The 18,006-nt window shown below is 48.6% G+C and overlaps 1 protein-coding gene across 3 annotated transcripts in view; it reads left to right on the top strand.

Moving 5' to 3' along the window:
• Positions 1-14,766, top strand: part of PECAM1 (platelet and endothelial cell adhesion molecule 1) — a 101,360-nt gene extending 86,594 nt beyond the window's left edge. For all 3 annotated transcript variants that reach the window (XM_061144392.1, XM_061144393.1, XM_061144391.1), the window contains 2 exons: positions 8,244-8,266; positions 13,722-14,766. In XM_061144392.1, the coding sequence (XP_061000375.1) occupies positions 8,244-8,266; positions 13,722-13,751 (53 nt within the window). In that variant the 3' untranslated portion in view covers positions 13,752-14,766. The remainder of the gene's footprint in view (positions 1-8,243; positions 8,267-13,721) is intronic.
• The last annotated feature ends 3,240 nt before the right edge of the window (positions 14,767-18,006 follow it).

Genomic DNA, 18,006 nt, shown 5'->3' with positions numbered 1-18,006 from the left:
ACATTGACATGAATCAGCCATGGATTTACATGTGTTCCCCATCCCTATCCCCCCTCCCTAAAAGGTGGTATTTTCATGATTAGATCAGAAACTCAGCCCCATGGGGAACATGACACTGACCGAATAATTTTTGAAAACCATTTCCTGGGTGATTTTTAGCTTCAGTATCTCATTTTGCATTCTTAGTATTATTCAGAGCTAGCAAAACACAAATTCAGAAACAGGCTTCCTCTGTTCTTCCAGTGTAACAGAAAGCTGAAATTCAGAGAGGGTTCAAGGCTGGTCCTGTCAGGTTCTTGTATAAAAATGCCCTTTGCTTTCCTCATGGTCCCTGAGATGGTTCGCTTTCAGTTGCTTTGGTTATGCAAAAACTCAACATTTATTAAGCGCTTACTGTTGGTGCTAAGTGGTCTATATGACATTACCTCTTTCAATCCTCCACAATAAATCCCATTTTTCAGATGAGGGTATGAGGCTTAGAGAGCTTAAAACAGTTCCCCGAGGTTGGTGCTAGTTCCCCGATAGCTCAGTTGGTAAAGAATCTGCCTGCAATGCAGGAGACCCCGGTTCAATTCCTGGGTTGGGACGATCCCCTGGACAAGGGATAGGCTACCCACTCCAGTATTCTTGGGCTTCCCTTGTGGCTCAGCTAGTAAAGAATCCGTCTGCAATGTGGGAGACCCCAGTTCAATCCCTGGGTTGGGAAGATCCCCTGGAGAAGGGAAAGGCTACTCACTCTAGTATTCTGACCTGGAGATTTCTTCAACTACTAAACAGAAAAGAGATTAAATAAGAGAAGGTGATGAGACAGAAGTCCAACTCTTTGCAACCCCATGGCCTGTAGCCTGCCAGGCTCCTCTGTCCATGGAATTCTCCAGGCAAGAATACTGGAGTGGGTAGCTATTCCCTTCTCCAGGGGATCGTCCCAATCCAGGGATCGAACCAGGGTCTCCCACATTAAAGACAGACTCTTTACCATCTGAGTCATCAAGGGAAGCCAATTCTTACCACGGTGAGCAGTCAATCCATTTTAGCTAAAAAACATATAAGGGAAACTCAAGCCATAGAGTTCAGTGCCTGGCTTAGTGCAACACAAGAGCCAGCTCTGGACTCCTAGGCTGGGACACTCCCATGGCACCCTCTGGGCCATCAAGGGTCAACTGGGGCTTGGGTCTCTCTACAGTCTGGTCTCTAACCTGGCAGCCAGCTCCTGTCAGATACGTAGAGGGAGATCTTGACCTTGTAGCCAAAACCACATCATTGCTGCAAAACTCAGCGTCTTGGAAGCCAAGGGAGTTCCTCTTTTTGAGCATTTCCCACTTGTCTGCTGCCCAAGGGAGGAGGCTTTGAGGCTTGGTTGATTCCTCTTCCCTTTTCTTTCTTTTCCTTTATCAGCTGCTCAAACCCGTCACAGGGGTTGATGGAGGCTCTGTTATTATTCCTGCTCTACAGATGGGGAGACGGGCCCAGAGGTGACATAGCTTGTTCTGGTCCATGGCAGAGCAGGAATGGGGTGTGGGGAGCCTGGCTGCAGCGCGATGCCCTTCACCAGCTTCATGTTCCCTCTCTGTGTTGCCAAACCAGTTGGTTTTTCACTGTCATCAGCCTGATTAGAGCATTCAACTCTTTACTCTTTACAAGTTAAGAGTAACAGCCTCGTGTGGTCTGGGTGACTCTCGGAACCTCAGTCGCCTCTCTGTGGAATGAGGAGCATGGGCTTGATGAGGGCTTCTCCAGGTGGGTTAAAATACAGGCAGTTTGGCACCACCCTTAATTCCATAGGTTGGGAGTGGGCTGAGAACTTGCATTTCTAACAAATCCCCTGCTGCTGTCAGGCTGGAGATACGCTTTTAGAACCATTTTCTAGATGTTCTGAGTTCTGCTCTGGTTCTCATTCAAAGCGGGTAGAGTCTTTCTTACTCCCTAGCAATCCTGGAGTGATTGTTCTGGACTGGCTGGTAGAGATAACCCAGAAACTATGTGTGTGTTTGCGCTTTAAGGGGAGGGTGTGACCCACAATAAAAATAAAAGGCCCCAGTGGAAGCAGGTCTCAGTAAGCAAGCTGAGTACAGGGCGGGGTCTTGTCTGACCTTTCCTTCTTAGTGTTTCATTCTTCCCCTCCTTAGCTTCTCAGTTTCCCATCCTCTTCCAACACGCATCACTTCAGGGCTGGCTATTTTGGGAAATGGCTCACAGGACGTAGTTCTGGCACTTAGACTCCCTTTTCCCCCTGAGTGATACAAAGGAAAACTGCTTGTCTAGATAAGCCAAAGGGCATCGGGCAGGCCTGGCCCCAAGGAGCAGCTCTAGGGTGGGGCTCTGGGTAGGACCAGGGCCCTGAGGAGGGTGTTGGAGGCTGTAGGCTGAGGAGTGTCTGGGGAGCTGATGGGCCATGGGAGGCACCAGGTTTTGTGATCTTGGCTTTAGGCTCTAAGCTCAGTTTTGTTTTGTTTTTTTTACTGTAAAAATACATAGTACTTGCCATTGTAACCATTTTTAAGTGTGCATTTCAGTAACACTAAGTACAATCACATTGTTATACAACCATCACCACGATCCATCTCCAGGACTTTTTCATCTTTCCTAATGATACTCCTTACCGATTAAACCATAACTTCCCAGACCCTGCCCCCCAACCCCTGGCAATGACCATTCTACTTTCTGTCTCTGTGAATTTGACTATGTTCAATTGTTTTAATCTGTCAAATCACGGGATTGAATGAACGATCTTAAGTAGCCTTTCAATCATAACATTCAGAGTCTCAATGTCCTGTGTTTGGAAGTGACGGTCATTTGTCTATACCTTGGTCACTCCCGACCCCTGCCCTGGAACTTGTTGATGAGGGGTGGGGACTCAGTCACTTCTAAGAGTCACCCCCGGGTCCCTTGGAGTCCACCCTAATCCTTTACCCATCCTTGACTTCAAGTTTGCCCTTCAAATCTGAATAAGTCCTGGGTCTCAGGAGCCACTTGACTGTGTTTCTGCTGCTTTTGTGTTGGTCTGAGGCCAGCCTGGATGCTTCTCTGTACTTCAGCCTAATGGAAAGCACGCTCAGTAGGACCCCTGGGGTTTGATCTCAGTTCTGCCTTAGTCGGGTTATAAGACTTTGCCCCACCCCTGATTCTTATCATCAATTAGTTTCCTTGTTGTTGAGTTGCTAAGTCCTGTTCAATTCTTTGCAGTCCCATGGACTGTAGCCCACCAGGCTTTTCTGTCCATGGGATTTCCTAGGTAAGAATACTGGAGTGGGTTGCCATTTCCTTTTCCAGGGGATCTTCCCAACCCAGGGATCGAACCTGAGTCTCCTGCGTTGGCAGGCAGATTCTTTACCACTGAGCCACCAGGGAAGCCCAGTTTCCTCATTAATTCTGAATAAAATGCCCTTGACCTCAGTGGAGTTGTTGCAAGGTGAACACCTCAGGGTGTCTCAGAAATGCACATGGCCATTCAGTGGATAAGGGCTGTGGTGGGCAGGTGAGTTCTATAAAATGAGGAGGAAGGAGGCAACTCTTGCAACTCATTACCTCCCACTGAGTCTTGACCACAGTCTTGCACATCTGATGTTCTGTTGTTTTTCTGATAGTTGAAAATTTATTGAAAAAATCAAATTAATTATTAATATGTTGTTAACAGTGACTCAAGCACAAATGGCGTTGTGTTTCTTCTTACTCTTAACTATTCCAACACCTGAAATATTCATTCTTAGGAGATAGTGAAGGACAGGGAAGCCTGGCATGCTGCAGTCCGTGGGGTCGCAAAGAGTCAGACACCAACCACTTGGCGAACTGGACAACAAAGTACTAATTATAGTAGCATAACTAGAAAAAATTGATACTAAAGCCTGTTTTCCCATTGGAGTTACTTTTTTTTTTTTTTTAACACATGTGGAAGTGGAAGTGAAGTCACTCAGTCGTGTCCCACTCTTTGTGACCCCATGGACTGTAGCCCAACAGGCTCCTCCGTCCATGGGATTTTCCAGGCAAGAGTACTGGAGTGGGTTGCCATTTCCTTCTCTAGAGGATCTTCCCAACCCAGGGATGGAACCTGGGTCTCCTGCATTGTAGGCAGACGCTCTACCCTCTGAGCCACAGGGAAGTCCTTTTACACCTATACATGTATCTATTCTTTTTCAAATTCGTTTCCCACTTAAGTTGTTACATAATATTGAGCAGAGTTCCCTGTGCTCCTCTATTGGGTTGGCCAAAAAGTTCGTTCGGGTTTGGCATACCGGCCTCTAGACTAACCCGAACGAACTTTTTGGCCAACTTGCTGACCTACAGCTGAGCTAACATCTTCCTGTCCCAGCAATTAATGCTTTGTCCCAGGCAAGGAAATTTCTCCATCTTTGAGCAGCTTCACTTTCCAGCTGTTAGACCATTCTTTGCTACATGGTCCCTGCCTGTTAGGGAGGGAAGGAGAGGGGTTCTCAAAACTAAGAAGACTTTATTAGTGTTAGAAAACGCCGCGGGAGGAAAAAAGCCGCCTCTAAGGACCGTTGGTGAAGGCCTTGATTGAGCGGTCGCTCTCGGGCAGAACTCCCGGGGGCGGGTGAGCGAGGAGACAAAGGGAGTCTGCGAGGTATGAGGGGCGGGGAGGGGTTTTATAGCCAGGGCCGGCGTTTAAGCCAGGTCTTTTCATATAAGCAAGAAAGCGCGGGCTACAGGGCGGTCAGTGTCCGAGGGCTCCGGGTCGGTACCTGATTGGACCAGGATGCAGGGGGTCGGTCCCCGGAAGTTTAGCCAGCCTCCGGAATTTGCCTTGCGGCACTTTTCCGGGGCATGTCTCAACATACCCGACCTTTCAATTAGAAAGAGACCAAGTTGAAGTCAGCCTCAGGAGAAAAGAGAACAAACTCCGAGGACACAGCCGGAATTAATGGGTGGAGAAGGAGATCTTGCCTGTCAGTAAACTTCAGCTTTCTTGGGAGTGAAGAAAATGCTGATAATTGCCTCATAATTTAGATCTGCAAGCTTAGCACTTCAGGTTTTTCAAGTTCTTATTTCCTTTCCACTTATTTTGCCCGAGATTAGGATTTGTCAGCAATGCATGCTAAGTCCCTCCAGTTGTGGCCGACTCTTTGTGACCCCATGGCCCGTAGCCCACCAGGCTCCTCTGTCCATGGGATTCTCCAGACAAGAATATTACATTGGGTTGCCATGGCTTAGTCAACAGCTCCACTCAGCCTGGTTGAGGCTTGTGTGAACTGGAATTCCTGGCTAGCCCAGGAAGTTTGTACCTTCACTCTGATTCAGCACTTGATGGTTTCACAGGGCTCCAGCTTATCCTGAAAGTACTTTATAAAATGGTTTGTAGTTCATCCGAAGCATAACTTATTAACATATATTTACCCCAGTTTTAAGGAGAAGGCACTGGCACCCACTCCAGTACTCTTGCCTGGAGAATCCCATGGACAAAGGTGGGCTGCAGTCCATGGGGTCGAGAAGAGTCGGACACGACTGAGCGACTTCACTTTCACTTTTCACTTTCATGCATTGGAGAAGGAAATGGCAACCCACTCCAGTGTTCTTGCCTGGAGAATCCCAGGGACGGGGGAGCCTGATGGGCTGTCGTCTATGGGGTCGCACAGAGTCGGACACGACTGACTCGACTTAGCAGCAGCAGCAGCAGCGCCCTAGTTTTAAAGACCGGAGCATAAAGTGGTTTCTCATAATTAATTAACAATGCAGTCAGTTCTTCCCTATGAGAGAACTCAGGTCTAAGATAAGATTTGCACAGTTTAGAGTGGTGGTTATCAATGCAATAGACCTTTGGCAGTGTCTGGAGACATTTTTGGTTGTCATAATTTGGCAAGGAGGGGCAAGGGGTTGCTCTTGCATCTAATGGGTGGAGGCCAGGGATACTGGTAAACATCTTACACCACACAGGACAAGCCCCATGACAAAGAATTATCCAGCTCAGGATATCAGTAGTGCCAGCATTAAGAAACTCTTGTTTAAAGGAATCAATTTTCTGTGACTCCGCCAAGACAGGAGCTGGTTTTTCTTCCTAGAAGTCATGTGTCCCCCCTTGGAGGTGTCCTGGGCACCTCCCACCTGATGACTTGTGGTTCTAGGGAGAGATGCCAAGTCCTGCTCCAGACACTAACCTCTTGTCTTTTGGGTCTGGCAGGGCCCACCTCCTTCACTCAGCCTCCCTCTTCTACTTTCTCTTTGCCTAGAATTCAGACTTCCAGGCTTCTTCTTAAGGGAGCAGAACTCCAGTAGACCGGGGAGGGGCTGATCATAGACAGTCATGATCAGAGGAGGGCCCCTGCCATATCCTCTCTGGGAGGAAGGAAAGAGCGCTTGAGGGCCTGTGCCCCACCCCCACCCCCATCTTGAGAGGCCCAGAACAAACCAGGCCTGTGGGCACTGCTAGCCCACCCCCGGGGTGGCCTCTCCTACCTCAAGGAGATAAAACTTACTCTATTAAAAAAAAAAAGGACACTAGCCACCAGATTCTAGTACCAAAAACAAGCGTATCTTGTGTATCTTGGTGCTCTATCAGTATTATCAGTATAATCAGTGTTATTATAATACATTATCAAATATATTACATTCAAATGTTGATATTCCGAGTCTTTATTGCATTAGGAAATGTAGCCTGAGGCTCTCGCCCTGATTGCAGAAGCCTTGGGGCTCTGAAGGAGCGGGAAGCATGGGGTCCTTTGGGTCCTCCAGGTCAGGTTTGGGCTGGGGGTGGGGTGCTGCCCGCGGCCTCTCTCAATGTGTGGAAGTTTACACAATGGCTTGACTTGTTGGTTGGGCTGATTCATCCATTTGGCCCTTGACGCCTGCCTCTGGCCTAGCCAGGACAGAAGGGGGCCCCTTAGGAACTCCTGGCCCTGTTCCCTCTAGAAGAGACGCACAATGGAGCTGTGATAAGACAGGGTTTGAGGGGGAAGTGGACTGGTGGAAACAGGATATTTTTAAATTCAAGAAAGAAACAGAAGGTTGTGACTCCCGTTGTGACAGTCGGGCCCCGAGACAGCCAAGATTCAGAAGGTGCTTGAACTTGGCGGGTGGCGGAGGGGACTGGGTAGAAACTGAGGTCCCTAGGATTGCCTCTCAAGGAAGAATGAGGATTTGGGGGTGAGTGGGCCTTCCCCAGGATTCCATGTCTTCAGAGCTAGGGTCATAGTGGGCTATTTGGGGTGTCAGCCAAGAGGTAGGCCACCCCCCACCCCCATTCAGAAACTCTGCTGTTCGTGGAGTCTGATCCTGTCCAAGGGCCAATCACAGCCCTCTCTCACCTCTTGTAGTAAAAACCATCTCTAAGTAACGCAGGTGGTCACTCACCTTCGGTGCAAGGTCTCCTGTTCCCTTGGGCCTTTCTCACCCTCCTTCATATCTTCTGGACATGTCTCGGCATGCCCCCCAGCAAGAAGACCGTGTGGTCTCCACATCGTTGGATCAATGCCCCCTTCCAGGGGAAGGCAATGTGGTGTCCTGCCCTTCAGACAGCACTTGAACTCTATATGCCAAGGGCGTTGGCCTTGTTTATGCTTTCTGCTCCATGAATCCCCACTCCTGGGAATAGACAAACTAGTATGAACCTTTGAAATAGCTTTATTCCCAAAGAGGATACTGGCGGCATCATATAAAATAGCAAAAACTTGGAAAGAACCTAAATTTTTAAAAGTAAGGAACTGGTTTAGTAAACAACTGCATACTCGTGGAATGATGACTAAATAGCTGCTAACAATTATGTTTCTAAAATCACACTATGTGTAAAAGAGAGGCTCTAAAATGGCATAGACTAGATAATTGTAACTCCTCTCCACCCCCACCCCCACCACCCCCCAAAAAGCACAAAAAAGCTCTACTCTTAGTGGAAAATGACTGGAAGACATTTCAGTCAACCGTGTAGCCAGAGAGAATTTTTACCTGCTTTCTACTTTTCTGTAATTTTCAGGTTTCTTTTTTCCCCTCTAAAATAGCATGTGCTAGTGAGTTAAAAAAAAAACAAACAAACCTGTTTAAAATGTCAAATGGGCTGCCAGGGGCTTTATATGCTTGTTACATGGAGCCACAGGGTCCTGGGGAAGCTACCCGTGGGCAAAGGGGCCAAAAACCTGGGCACCCAGTAAGGGTGAGGGCCTGGGGTCTCCTGCACGGCCACCCGGCCCCTCCCCCCGTCTCTTTCCTTCGCCTGCTCAGCCTCTGAGATGTTGGAGTGGGGAGCCTAACTGCTCTTCGTGTTCTTCATACTGCTCACTTTTGCCTTATCCTTTGTTTTGCAGATTTCGTGGAAAACAGATATTCTGTAAGTACACATTTCATATGCATTATTTTTTTTAAAAAATAGTCCATTCAACAGTGAAAGATTTCCAGACTCACTCAGTTTTCTGCAACCCTAACAAAGACACCCGTGGACTAGCCTTGTCTGTTTTACACCAAGACCCTGGGCTCCTCTGACCAGCCTGGTGCTCAGGCTCTCAGGTTTTCTAGGCCTGTTGTGCTTTTGAAATTCTCTCCCACCATTTCCATCATTCCTTCGCAGCCCGATTAGGACATGAAAGCCCGGAAATTGCCCTCAGGATTGGAAATCTAGGGCACTCAGTTCTAGATGAGCAGAGTCCATATTCCCTCTGAGTCCAGGTCCTTGGGGGTGGGGTGAGGGTAGGGATGGGCAGTGCAGATTCGGGGGTGTAGTTACCCTCCCATACCAGGCTCTCTGTTGTGGGGGACATGGAAGGTCTTTGACCCAGTGAGGAAATCAGGGGGGTAATCTCAGGTGAGAATGCAAAGCAATTTGCTGCTCCAGAGACCGCAGAAACAGGAGAGAGGCGCTTCATGCTGCCTGGTTAGCAGCCTCTTCCCCAGGGAAAGGGCCGTGAGGAAAGAGCCCTTTACAGCAGCATCCCGGTAGAAAGGTCTTCAGGGGCCGAGGTCTGAGGGCTGGAGAGATGGCGGAAGCTCTGGCAGCTCAGGGAGCAGACAAGGGTGCCTGTGAGGAGTAATGGGGGGAAAGGTAAGGTAGCGCTTGCTTAGAAAAGACTCAAATACCTCATCATGAGGTTTCATTCTGTAGCTAGTAGAGGATTCAGGAAGCTGCCACTTGGCAGATACTGCTGCTAAGTCACTTCACTCGTGTCCGACTCTGTGCGACCCCATCCCTGGGATTCTCCAGGCAAGAACACTGGAGGGGGTTGCCATTTCCTTCTCCAATGCATAAAAGTGAAAAGTGAAAGTGAAGTCGCTCAGTCATGTCTGACTCTTCGCGACCCCATGGACTGCAGCCTACCAGGCTCCTCTGTCCACGGGATTTTCCAGGCAAGAGTACTGGAGTGGAGTGCCATTGCCTTCTCCAAACTTGGCAGATAGGAATGCTTAAAAGAAGTACAGAAGGGGACTTCCCTAGTGGTCCAGTGGTTGGGACTCTACACTCCCAGTGCAGGGGGCATAGGTTCAACCCTTGGTTGGAAAACTAAGATTCTGCATGGTGTAGTAAAAAAAAAAAAAAAAAAAAAATGGTGCAGAGGTCCAAGTTCAAGTTTTGCAAAGACCCATCTCCCCCCCATTTTCCTACTCTCCACCTCTTTATGAGCTGCCCAGCAGCATAGAAGTTAACTGGGCAACTAGCATCTTAAGGAATAAGGTGTTTGCTCCTCAGATTGCTTCTTTAAGGTCTGGGAAGAACTTTCAGCAAGATTGCTGGTAGCCCCTTCCAATGCACCCCCAGCTTCCTTTGTTTTGCCTGAGTCTGAATTCTTGTAAAACAGAGAACTCATTATGCCTTTGACAGACAGGAAGCTGCTGACATTCTTGTGATGGAGGAAGGCTTTCAATTTAAGGAAAAGAGGAATGAAATGAACGTCTTTTTCTAGGCTAAGCTCACTCAGACTTCTGAAATCAGAGACGATTGCTTTTGAAGGACATTAGGGACGTGGGGCAAGGAAAATTTAGAGCAGAATAGCTTGCCCAGTGTGACCCAGCTTGTTAACTGCAGAGCCAGGGCTAGAAAACCGAGGTCTCCAAGCCCCCCCAGCCAGTCCGCACCACAAGACTCCCTCCAAGAGTGATGTCACTGTCCCGGCCATCACAGCTCCGAGAGCGTGGGAAGGGAGAACTTTGCTCCATGGACCTTGTGGGACCCAAATAAAGAGATATTCTCCTGATGCAGTAATCATGGTGTGTCCACCCAAGGCAGGTCTGCTGGACCTCGAGACCAATTTATTTACTTTGTCTTTAATCCAAACGATCTCTCTGGACAGAGGCTCCAAGCTCTAGGACAGACAGAACTTTCCCTTTGCCCAGAAGCTGGCCTGCGGGCCCAGAAGTCTGCTCCTGAGAGCTCACTCATGGCTGGTCCTTCCCCCCGAAAATAATTAAGTCTTCTGGCGGGAGCACAGGGATTCCCAGCCGTTGGGAAAGGCATTTGGAATCTTGACGCGAAAGCATCTTGTTTATAAACGACACAGGTATAGTTTCCCTAATAATCAGCTGGCAAGGCTCAGGAGAAAATTAATTGAAATGCCCAGAAGGGAAATGGGAGGGGATTTCCTTCCTGAAATCAAACCTGGCGATCATTCCCAGTTGTTTAATAGCCATTGCTTCTGAAAACATATTGGAGGAAATATCTTAACAATGAGATAGCCGCTTAGCCAAATACTAATTTAGTATTGTTTGACTTGCTTCAATGGCACATTCTGACTTCATTTTTCCTCTGCCATTTTTGCCTTGTTTATAAATCGTGTTTGTGGCCCAGGCAGACAGATAACATGAAAGAGAACAGCCTGTACTTAAAGGGATGAATCTGAACCTGCGTGGCTCTCAGGATCTTGGAAATAAATTTCCTTCTTACGGAAAAAAAAAGAAAACCAATTCCTAGTTACAACCTACCTTCTTCCTTCCCGGGAGCCAGCAGGCAGCTGGCTGGAATACGATAGGAATGGCCCAGGATTTGGGATCAAGAGACTGGGGTCTGGGTTCCAGCTCCCTCGTCAAGCCTAAGCTTCCCCATCTATAAAGTGGAGATGGTGATGACAATAGCAAAAACAGTAACATCTATCTATTAAGGAGCTTCTTAGGGCTTCCCCCATGGCTCAGTGGTAAAGAATCTGCCTGCCAGTGCAGGAGACAGGGGTTCGATCCTTGGGCTGGATAGATCCCCTGGAGAAGGAAATGGCAACCCACTCCAGTATTCTTGCCGGGGAAATCCCACAGACAGAGGAGTCTAGCGGGCTATACAGTCCATGGAATCGTGAAATAATCAGACATGGTTTAGTGACTGAGACCACAACAACAGCAAGGAGCTTCTTAAGAATGAGAAACGCTTCTTAAATGAGAACCACCTTGCAAAGTACTTGCAGGTTAAAAACTATCATAGAAAAGCTAGTTATCTATTTTAAAGTTCTTTTCATCAGACACTCTGGCAGCATAGGGTACGGATAGGGAATTTACTTTGCTTGGCCCTAAAAGGCCCCTGTCACATGAGGAAAATGTAGCAGTTGCTTACCCAAGACCCAGGATCCAACTCAAGCCAACCTTTGACTTAGGAAGCAGAGCCGCACATTAAAACTTGACCCTTCCCTAATAGCTCCTTATTAGACATGTCACTTTGGGCAGATTTCCTAACCTCTTGGGACCTTAGTTGCCTCATCTATAAGCTGGAGGAAATAGAACCCTCTCACTTGGTTGTTGCAAGGATTAAGCAGGCACCCAGCACAGATCTGATTCATTGGGAGTGCACAGAAGGGGCACATTCGAGAAGCAGGAAGTAGAAATCCCAGGAGTGTTAGAAGCAAAATGACCCTTGAGACTGTTCACACTATGTTCTGGCCAAAAGTGGGCTGATTTCTTGGCTGATCTTAGGTGCCTGACAGCTGGGCTCTGATTTAAAAGCAGGCAAGCACAGCCTTGGATGGGAGTGTGTTAGCCTTTAGTTCAAAACCCCCGAGGTCTGGATGACTGTGGCCCTGCCCTTCCCAGCTCTGGAGCTGTTCCTGCAGCAGCTCGCTGAGCTCACTTCCCCTGGAGAGGGCAGCGGAGGTGTCTGGTGGAGGACTTGGTCCAGGGCCTGCAGAAAGGCTGGACACCAGGGTCACTCCTCCGGGCCAGGTGGAGGAAATGGAGGAAGGGTAGCTGCCAGGGCTGGCGGGCCTCCAGCCCCCGGGGGCCAACACAGTTCTCTTGGCCTGCTTGCGTGGGTCTCTCTTGGCAAAGGAGGAGACAGAGCCTTGGCCTTCCAGCTGGAGCCCCACAGGCCTGCATCCTTCTGAGAGGTTCCTTAGACCTGGTAGGACCAGAACAAAACAGGGACTCCATCTCAGCCAACCCTCAGGGAGACAGACAGAGCCCCATCGTGGTGTTCCCAAGACCCAGGCCAATCCCCACAACTTCTCCTGCCTCCCTGGATTCCACCTGCTGCAGGGTACTCTGTGCCCACAGAGGGCCCAGTGTCATGCATTCAGGTGCTGCCTGCTCTTCCAGACTCACTGTTGCCCCGGGCCCCTCTACTCAGGAATTTCCCAGCATGCTCCACTCTTGCCTCTTTGTTCCATCCATTCATCAAAATCCACCTCCCTCATAGCCTTTCAACTCCTTCTGCAGGTCGTTAGGACCTCTTCCACTTTCTACTTCATGGTAGTGTTGTTTGTCAGTAATTGATAGGATATAAAATTCTCGGGGGCAGTTTGTTGCATCCTCAGCAGGGAAAACAGTGCCTGGGTCAGACGGAGGTCCATTCACGGAGGGGTGTGTAGGTAACACAAATACCATGTGTAACACTTAGAGAACACTGTAAGGTGGCACATGGAATTTTAAAAATTTTTCTTCACTTTTATTGTGGCAAAATACACACAACATGAAGTTTACCATTTTTACCATCTTTCAGTGTACAATTAATTTAGTTGCATTAAGTACAATCTCATTGTTGTGTGACCATTGCCAAATCCACAGAACTTTTCATCATCCCACACCAAAAGTCTGCACCCGTTGAGCCCTAATTTCCTATTCCCCCTGCCTCCCAGAATGGCAGCCACTATCCTACTTCATGTCTCTAGGACCTTGGCTCTTCTGGATACCCCTACTTAAGTGGAATCATAACAATATTTGTTCCTTTCGTGTCTCTTATTTCACTTAGCATATTGTTTTCAGGGTTTATCCATGTTGACATGAATCAGAATTTCATTCTTTTTTAAGGAAGAATCATATAATTTAAAATTTTTTTAAAAGTTTAATCATTTGAGTTTGGTCTTTCGTTTTTTTTGTTTTTTTTTTTTAATTTAAAAACAGACCTCTGGGCTTCTCTGGCAGTCCAGTGGTTAAGACTCAGGGCTTTCACTGCAGGGGGACACAGGTTCAATCCCTGGTCAGGGAACTAAGATCCTGCAAGCCAAGAGGCATGACCAAAACCAAACAAACAGGCAAACAAACAAACAAAACAGACCCAGAGAAAGTTAACTTAGAGCTGGAGTCAGACACCAGGTGTTTCCTAGTCTTCCTGTGTGGGTGCTTGATGAAATTGGTTGAGAGTCTGCTGGGCGGCATGTATGTGGGGGACAGAGGCTGCAGACCCCACAGAACAGACATGGAGAGAAAGAAGAATGAATCTGGGCAGAAGCTGCCCCCACAGGGTGGGGGGTGCCCACGGATGTCGGTTCTGCTGTGCAGTGTCTTGGAAAAGCGCCGGGTGCAGTTTTGCGTATCTTTCCACCAGGCCAGTCTTCAATCTTGAAGGGTGTGACCATAGCGTGTCCTGTCTCTTGTCACTGCAGAGAACGGAAGGCTCCCTTGACGGATCTTAGGACTCCGTGAGCACACGCACCTCCCTGGGAGGACACCCACATTCCAAGACGAGCAGATGATTCCTGTATCGCAAGAGTTTTGTGCACTTATTTATGGACCTGCCCTGCTCCCACCGAACGTAGCAATTCGTCAGGCCAAGTCACCAGTTATTAAATCCATCTTAACTACTTTTATGTTGGGTATAAAGAGCTAACAGACAGGCTGGTTAGTTTCCCACACAGCCCGCCTCCCAGCAAGTTGGAGCATCCTCAGGAGTGGAAAGTGGCAGCCAGAGGTTCAGGGTAAACTGGCCATTGGGATATTTTGAAACTTGAATATTTTGTCTTGTGCAGAAATCGAGAACTTGTCCAAGTACTCTCATCCACAGAAGCCGGTTTCTGTTTTGTAGTCAGTTCCCCCTAGAGAATGGTCTAGCTTAGGGGCTAGTTTTTCTCTTTGCCTTTGGTCCTTTGAGGGTCTGTGGTTCTAGGCAGTCCTTGTTCCTTGCAACTGCACAGCCTGGAGTGGACAGCTGCACCCTGTCCTCTCCACGACCTCGCCTGCCACAACGGGGAGAAAAAGCTGCTTGGGAGCGACCCTTTTGAGATGCCAACTTGAAGACGAGGTTCATTTCTGGGCAATGCACCAAACAGAAAATGAAGTTGGACAAAGCACAGATGTTCCTAGGCTGGTTTTCTATCCCCTTTTGTTTCTTTTCCTCTACCACGCTGAAGGCCAAAGGACAGGAAGATGGCTGCCTCCAGCAAATGTTTTTTTTTTTAATAGAAAAACGAAATGCATATTTTTCTTACTAATTTTTTGTTATTTATTCCTTGCTAAAAGGAATGGTCTCCCGAGGTCCTCAGGTGTTTCTGATGGTGTCCTGAGTGTGGACGAGGGGCTGTGGCCCTTCCGTGGCGGGACTGCACTCGTGAGCTCGCCCCACCGAAGCCACCTCCCTCGTCCTCCTCAGCTACGCAGTGCAGAGGCCCTGCGGGGTGTTGTATTAAATAAATCTGATCTTCACTTTTCACAGACCCGTGAGATGTCATCTTCTGAGAGGCCGTACACATACAGAATATCTGTCATGCCCGAGGACTCCTCCATCAAAGCCTAGGAGGCCACAGAGAGAACCACGCAGGTTCTGTCAGCAGGCCAGGGCCTCTGTGGCCTTCACTGACGCCAGAGGTAGTCTGAGTCAGGCACACTGAGTCATTAATATCCATCAGGGGCTACTTCAGTGTCGGCTTCGCAGCTGAAGCTTGCTTGCTAGGCTGTTATCAGATTGAGCAAAAATAGTAACAACCCCCACCCCCACCCCCATGCCCTCCCGCCACCCAAAACCAGGATGCCTGGCTACATTTGAATTCCAGATAAACAACAAATAATTTTTGAGTTTAAGTATATCCCATGTAGGGCTTCCCTCGTAGCTCAGTTGGTAGAGAATCTGCCTGCAATGCAGGAGACCAGGGTTCAGTTCCTGGGTCGGGAAGATCCCCGGGAGAAGGAAATGGCAACTCACTCCAGTATTCTTGCCTGGAGAATTCCATGGACAGAGGAATCCGGCAGGCTAGAGTCCATGAGGTTGCAAGAGTTGGACACGACTTAACAACTAAACCACCAACCACTACATGTCCCAGGTAACGTTTGGAACATACTGACACTATAAAAATATTCATTTATCTGAAATCCAAATTTAACTAGGCATCTTACATATTATCTGGTAACCCTACTGGCAAAGTACCCTCCCACCTCTCAAAACCTCCAGACCCACCCTCCCCTGCGTCCTCAGACCAGACCTTCCCACCCACAGGCCAGGGCCCCATCACAGCTGCACCATCACCGCCTCCCCCACTCCCCTACCTCCCCACCCCCTCCTCCTGGCCTGAAGGTGGAGGAGATCTGAGAATGTGTCCTGACTGTCAGCCTGCAGCTGCAGAAACTTGAAGGAGCCTCTTAGATTCTTCATCTCTAAGATAAGATGGTTAGACTAACATTTGGAAGGTTTAGGTTCTTCTCAAAATATGAGGGAAGTTATGGACACACACATACACATACAATGTTGTATCACAAAGATGCTATACAGTTTCCCAGTGTTCAGGGCTGTGGACTCAGGGCAGAGACTGAGGATTAGACCAGGGGTTCCCAACCTCTGGGCCGTGGATCGTTACCTCCTGTCCGATCAGCAGCAGCATTGGATCAGAAAGAAAGTGCGCAATGAATGTAATGCGTTTGGATCATCCGGAAACCAACCCCCACCCCCGGTCTGTGGAAGAATTGTCTTCCATGAAATTGGTGCCTGCTGCCAAGAAGATTGGGGACCGCTGGATTAGACGGTCTCTAACAGCCTTCAAGCCTGATAGTTGATGTGTCGGTGATTTGGGGAGCACCCCGAGCCCCCTTGTCAACCCCTCGGTCCCTTGATGCCACCAGAGCACCACCACTGCTGTGGAAACGGGAAACCCTGTTCATACTGCTCATGATTTATTTATGGAGCACGATTGGGTCTTTATTTTCCCCCTCAGTCTACATGTCTGAGGAGGAGACCACACACACCCAGGGATCTTTCTTTCAGGATATTTAATGGCTAAAATCTCTCTAAATCCAGCATCCTGGTTCCACTGTCCCAACATGATAGCAAGCAGCTAAGCCTGAGCTCGTCACTTAAAGGGAGGGCCCAGTCACCGTTTCCAGGAAAGAAAGGACATTTTCTCGGCTCTCAAAGTCGTTAGTTAGAGCTCCCTCTTGTGTCCTCATGTTGTCATAGATCATTAGAGAAGAAACCACTTAGAAAAGACTGAGGAGAATTTTTTCCCACTTCTGAGAACCCACAAGAGGTCAGCCACCCATTTCATGAGCACGTACTGAGTGCTCCACCAGCAGGAACTGACTGACCAGACTCTCGCACCCCAACGTAGACTCAAGATAGGCGAAGTGACCCCAAGATCAACATACATTCATTCATGCACGCAGTGGTTTTCTACCAGGGTGATTTTATCTCCCAGGGTCCCTGGGCAGTCTCTGGACACATTTTTAGTTGTCACAGTTGGGTGGGGGTGCAACTGGCATGTGGCGGGTAGAAGCCAAGGATACCATTAAATACCCTGCAATGCCCAGGACAGCCCCTGTGATAGAGGAAGACCAAGTCCAGAATGCCAAAAGTGCCAGGGTTGAGCAGCCCTGCAGTTAGTCCTGTATTCAGTCAGCAAGCTTGTATCCATCCATCTGTTTTCCTGACACTGGTGGGAATAGGAAGATTATCAGAATCACATGGCATCTGATCTCCTGTACAGTCTAGAAGAGAGAGAGGTGAGTAAACAGCCAGTTACAACAGTGGGACAAAGGTGGTGATGGAGAAATTCAAAGAAAATGGGGACACAGGGCAGGGAGTTCCTAACACAGATTTTGGGGGATCAGAGAAAGTGTCCAAGATGAAGTGTCTAACCGAGGGTAGGTAGAGGGTAGCAGGGGGAAAAGGTGGGGTGAGGAGCAAGGAGCAGGACCAACAACAGGGGGACCTGTGCTCAGGCCTCGAGACAACGGAAAAGACGGCATCCCCAAAGAATACCAGGGAAACAGCCTGTCACCCCTGTGACCCAATCAGTCCTCTTCAAAAAGACACCACTGTCCCCGGAGAATTTCCGCCAGGCATCCCATTGGCCTGACCCAATCTTTGAGAGTTTTAGGGAGAAGGTCCCCCAAGGTTGCTCAGCTAGACCTCAGTTTCTGAGCACAGTTGTTTTTAAGAGTCTCCACCAGTCTCACCAGTGGCTCAGATGCTGAAGAACTTGCCTGAAGTGCAGAAGACGTGGGTTTGATCCCTGGGTGGGGAAGATGCCCTGGAGAAGGGAATGACAACTCACTCCGGTATTCTTGCCTGGTGAATTCCATGGACAGAGGAGCCTGGTGGGCTACAGTCCATGGGGTTGCAAGAGTCAGACACAACTGAGCAAGTAATAGACACACACCAGCGTCATTAGCATGTTGGAGAGAACACCTCTGCCATAGGTCAGATGTGACCCTTGCTCACTTACCACCATGAGCCTCAAGTTGAGAAGGTGAACTGGAGGAGGGTGGCTGCCCAACAGACAGTCTCCGTAGCTGGGGTCCACAGGGGACTGGGGGTAGGGCATGTTGTCTGTGAGCCCCCGAGAGTGGGTGAAAAGGGTTCTAAGAGTATACAGTACTCTGGGACAGAGAGTGCATAGCTTTTATCAGTCTCTCAGAGACATAATCCAAAAAAGGGTTAACTATGAAACAATTAAAAAACTCATG

The sequence above is a fragment of the Dama dama genome, chromosome 5, assembly GCF_033118175.1.
Source record: "Dama dama isolate Ldn47 chromosome 5, ASM3311817v1, whole genome shotgun sequence".
In the NCBI taxonomy this organism is placed as follows: domain Eukaryota; kingdom Metazoa; phylum Chordata; class Mammalia; order Artiodactyla; family Cervidae; genus Dama; species Dama dama.
This window is presented reverse-complemented; position numbering and strand designations above follow the sequence as displayed.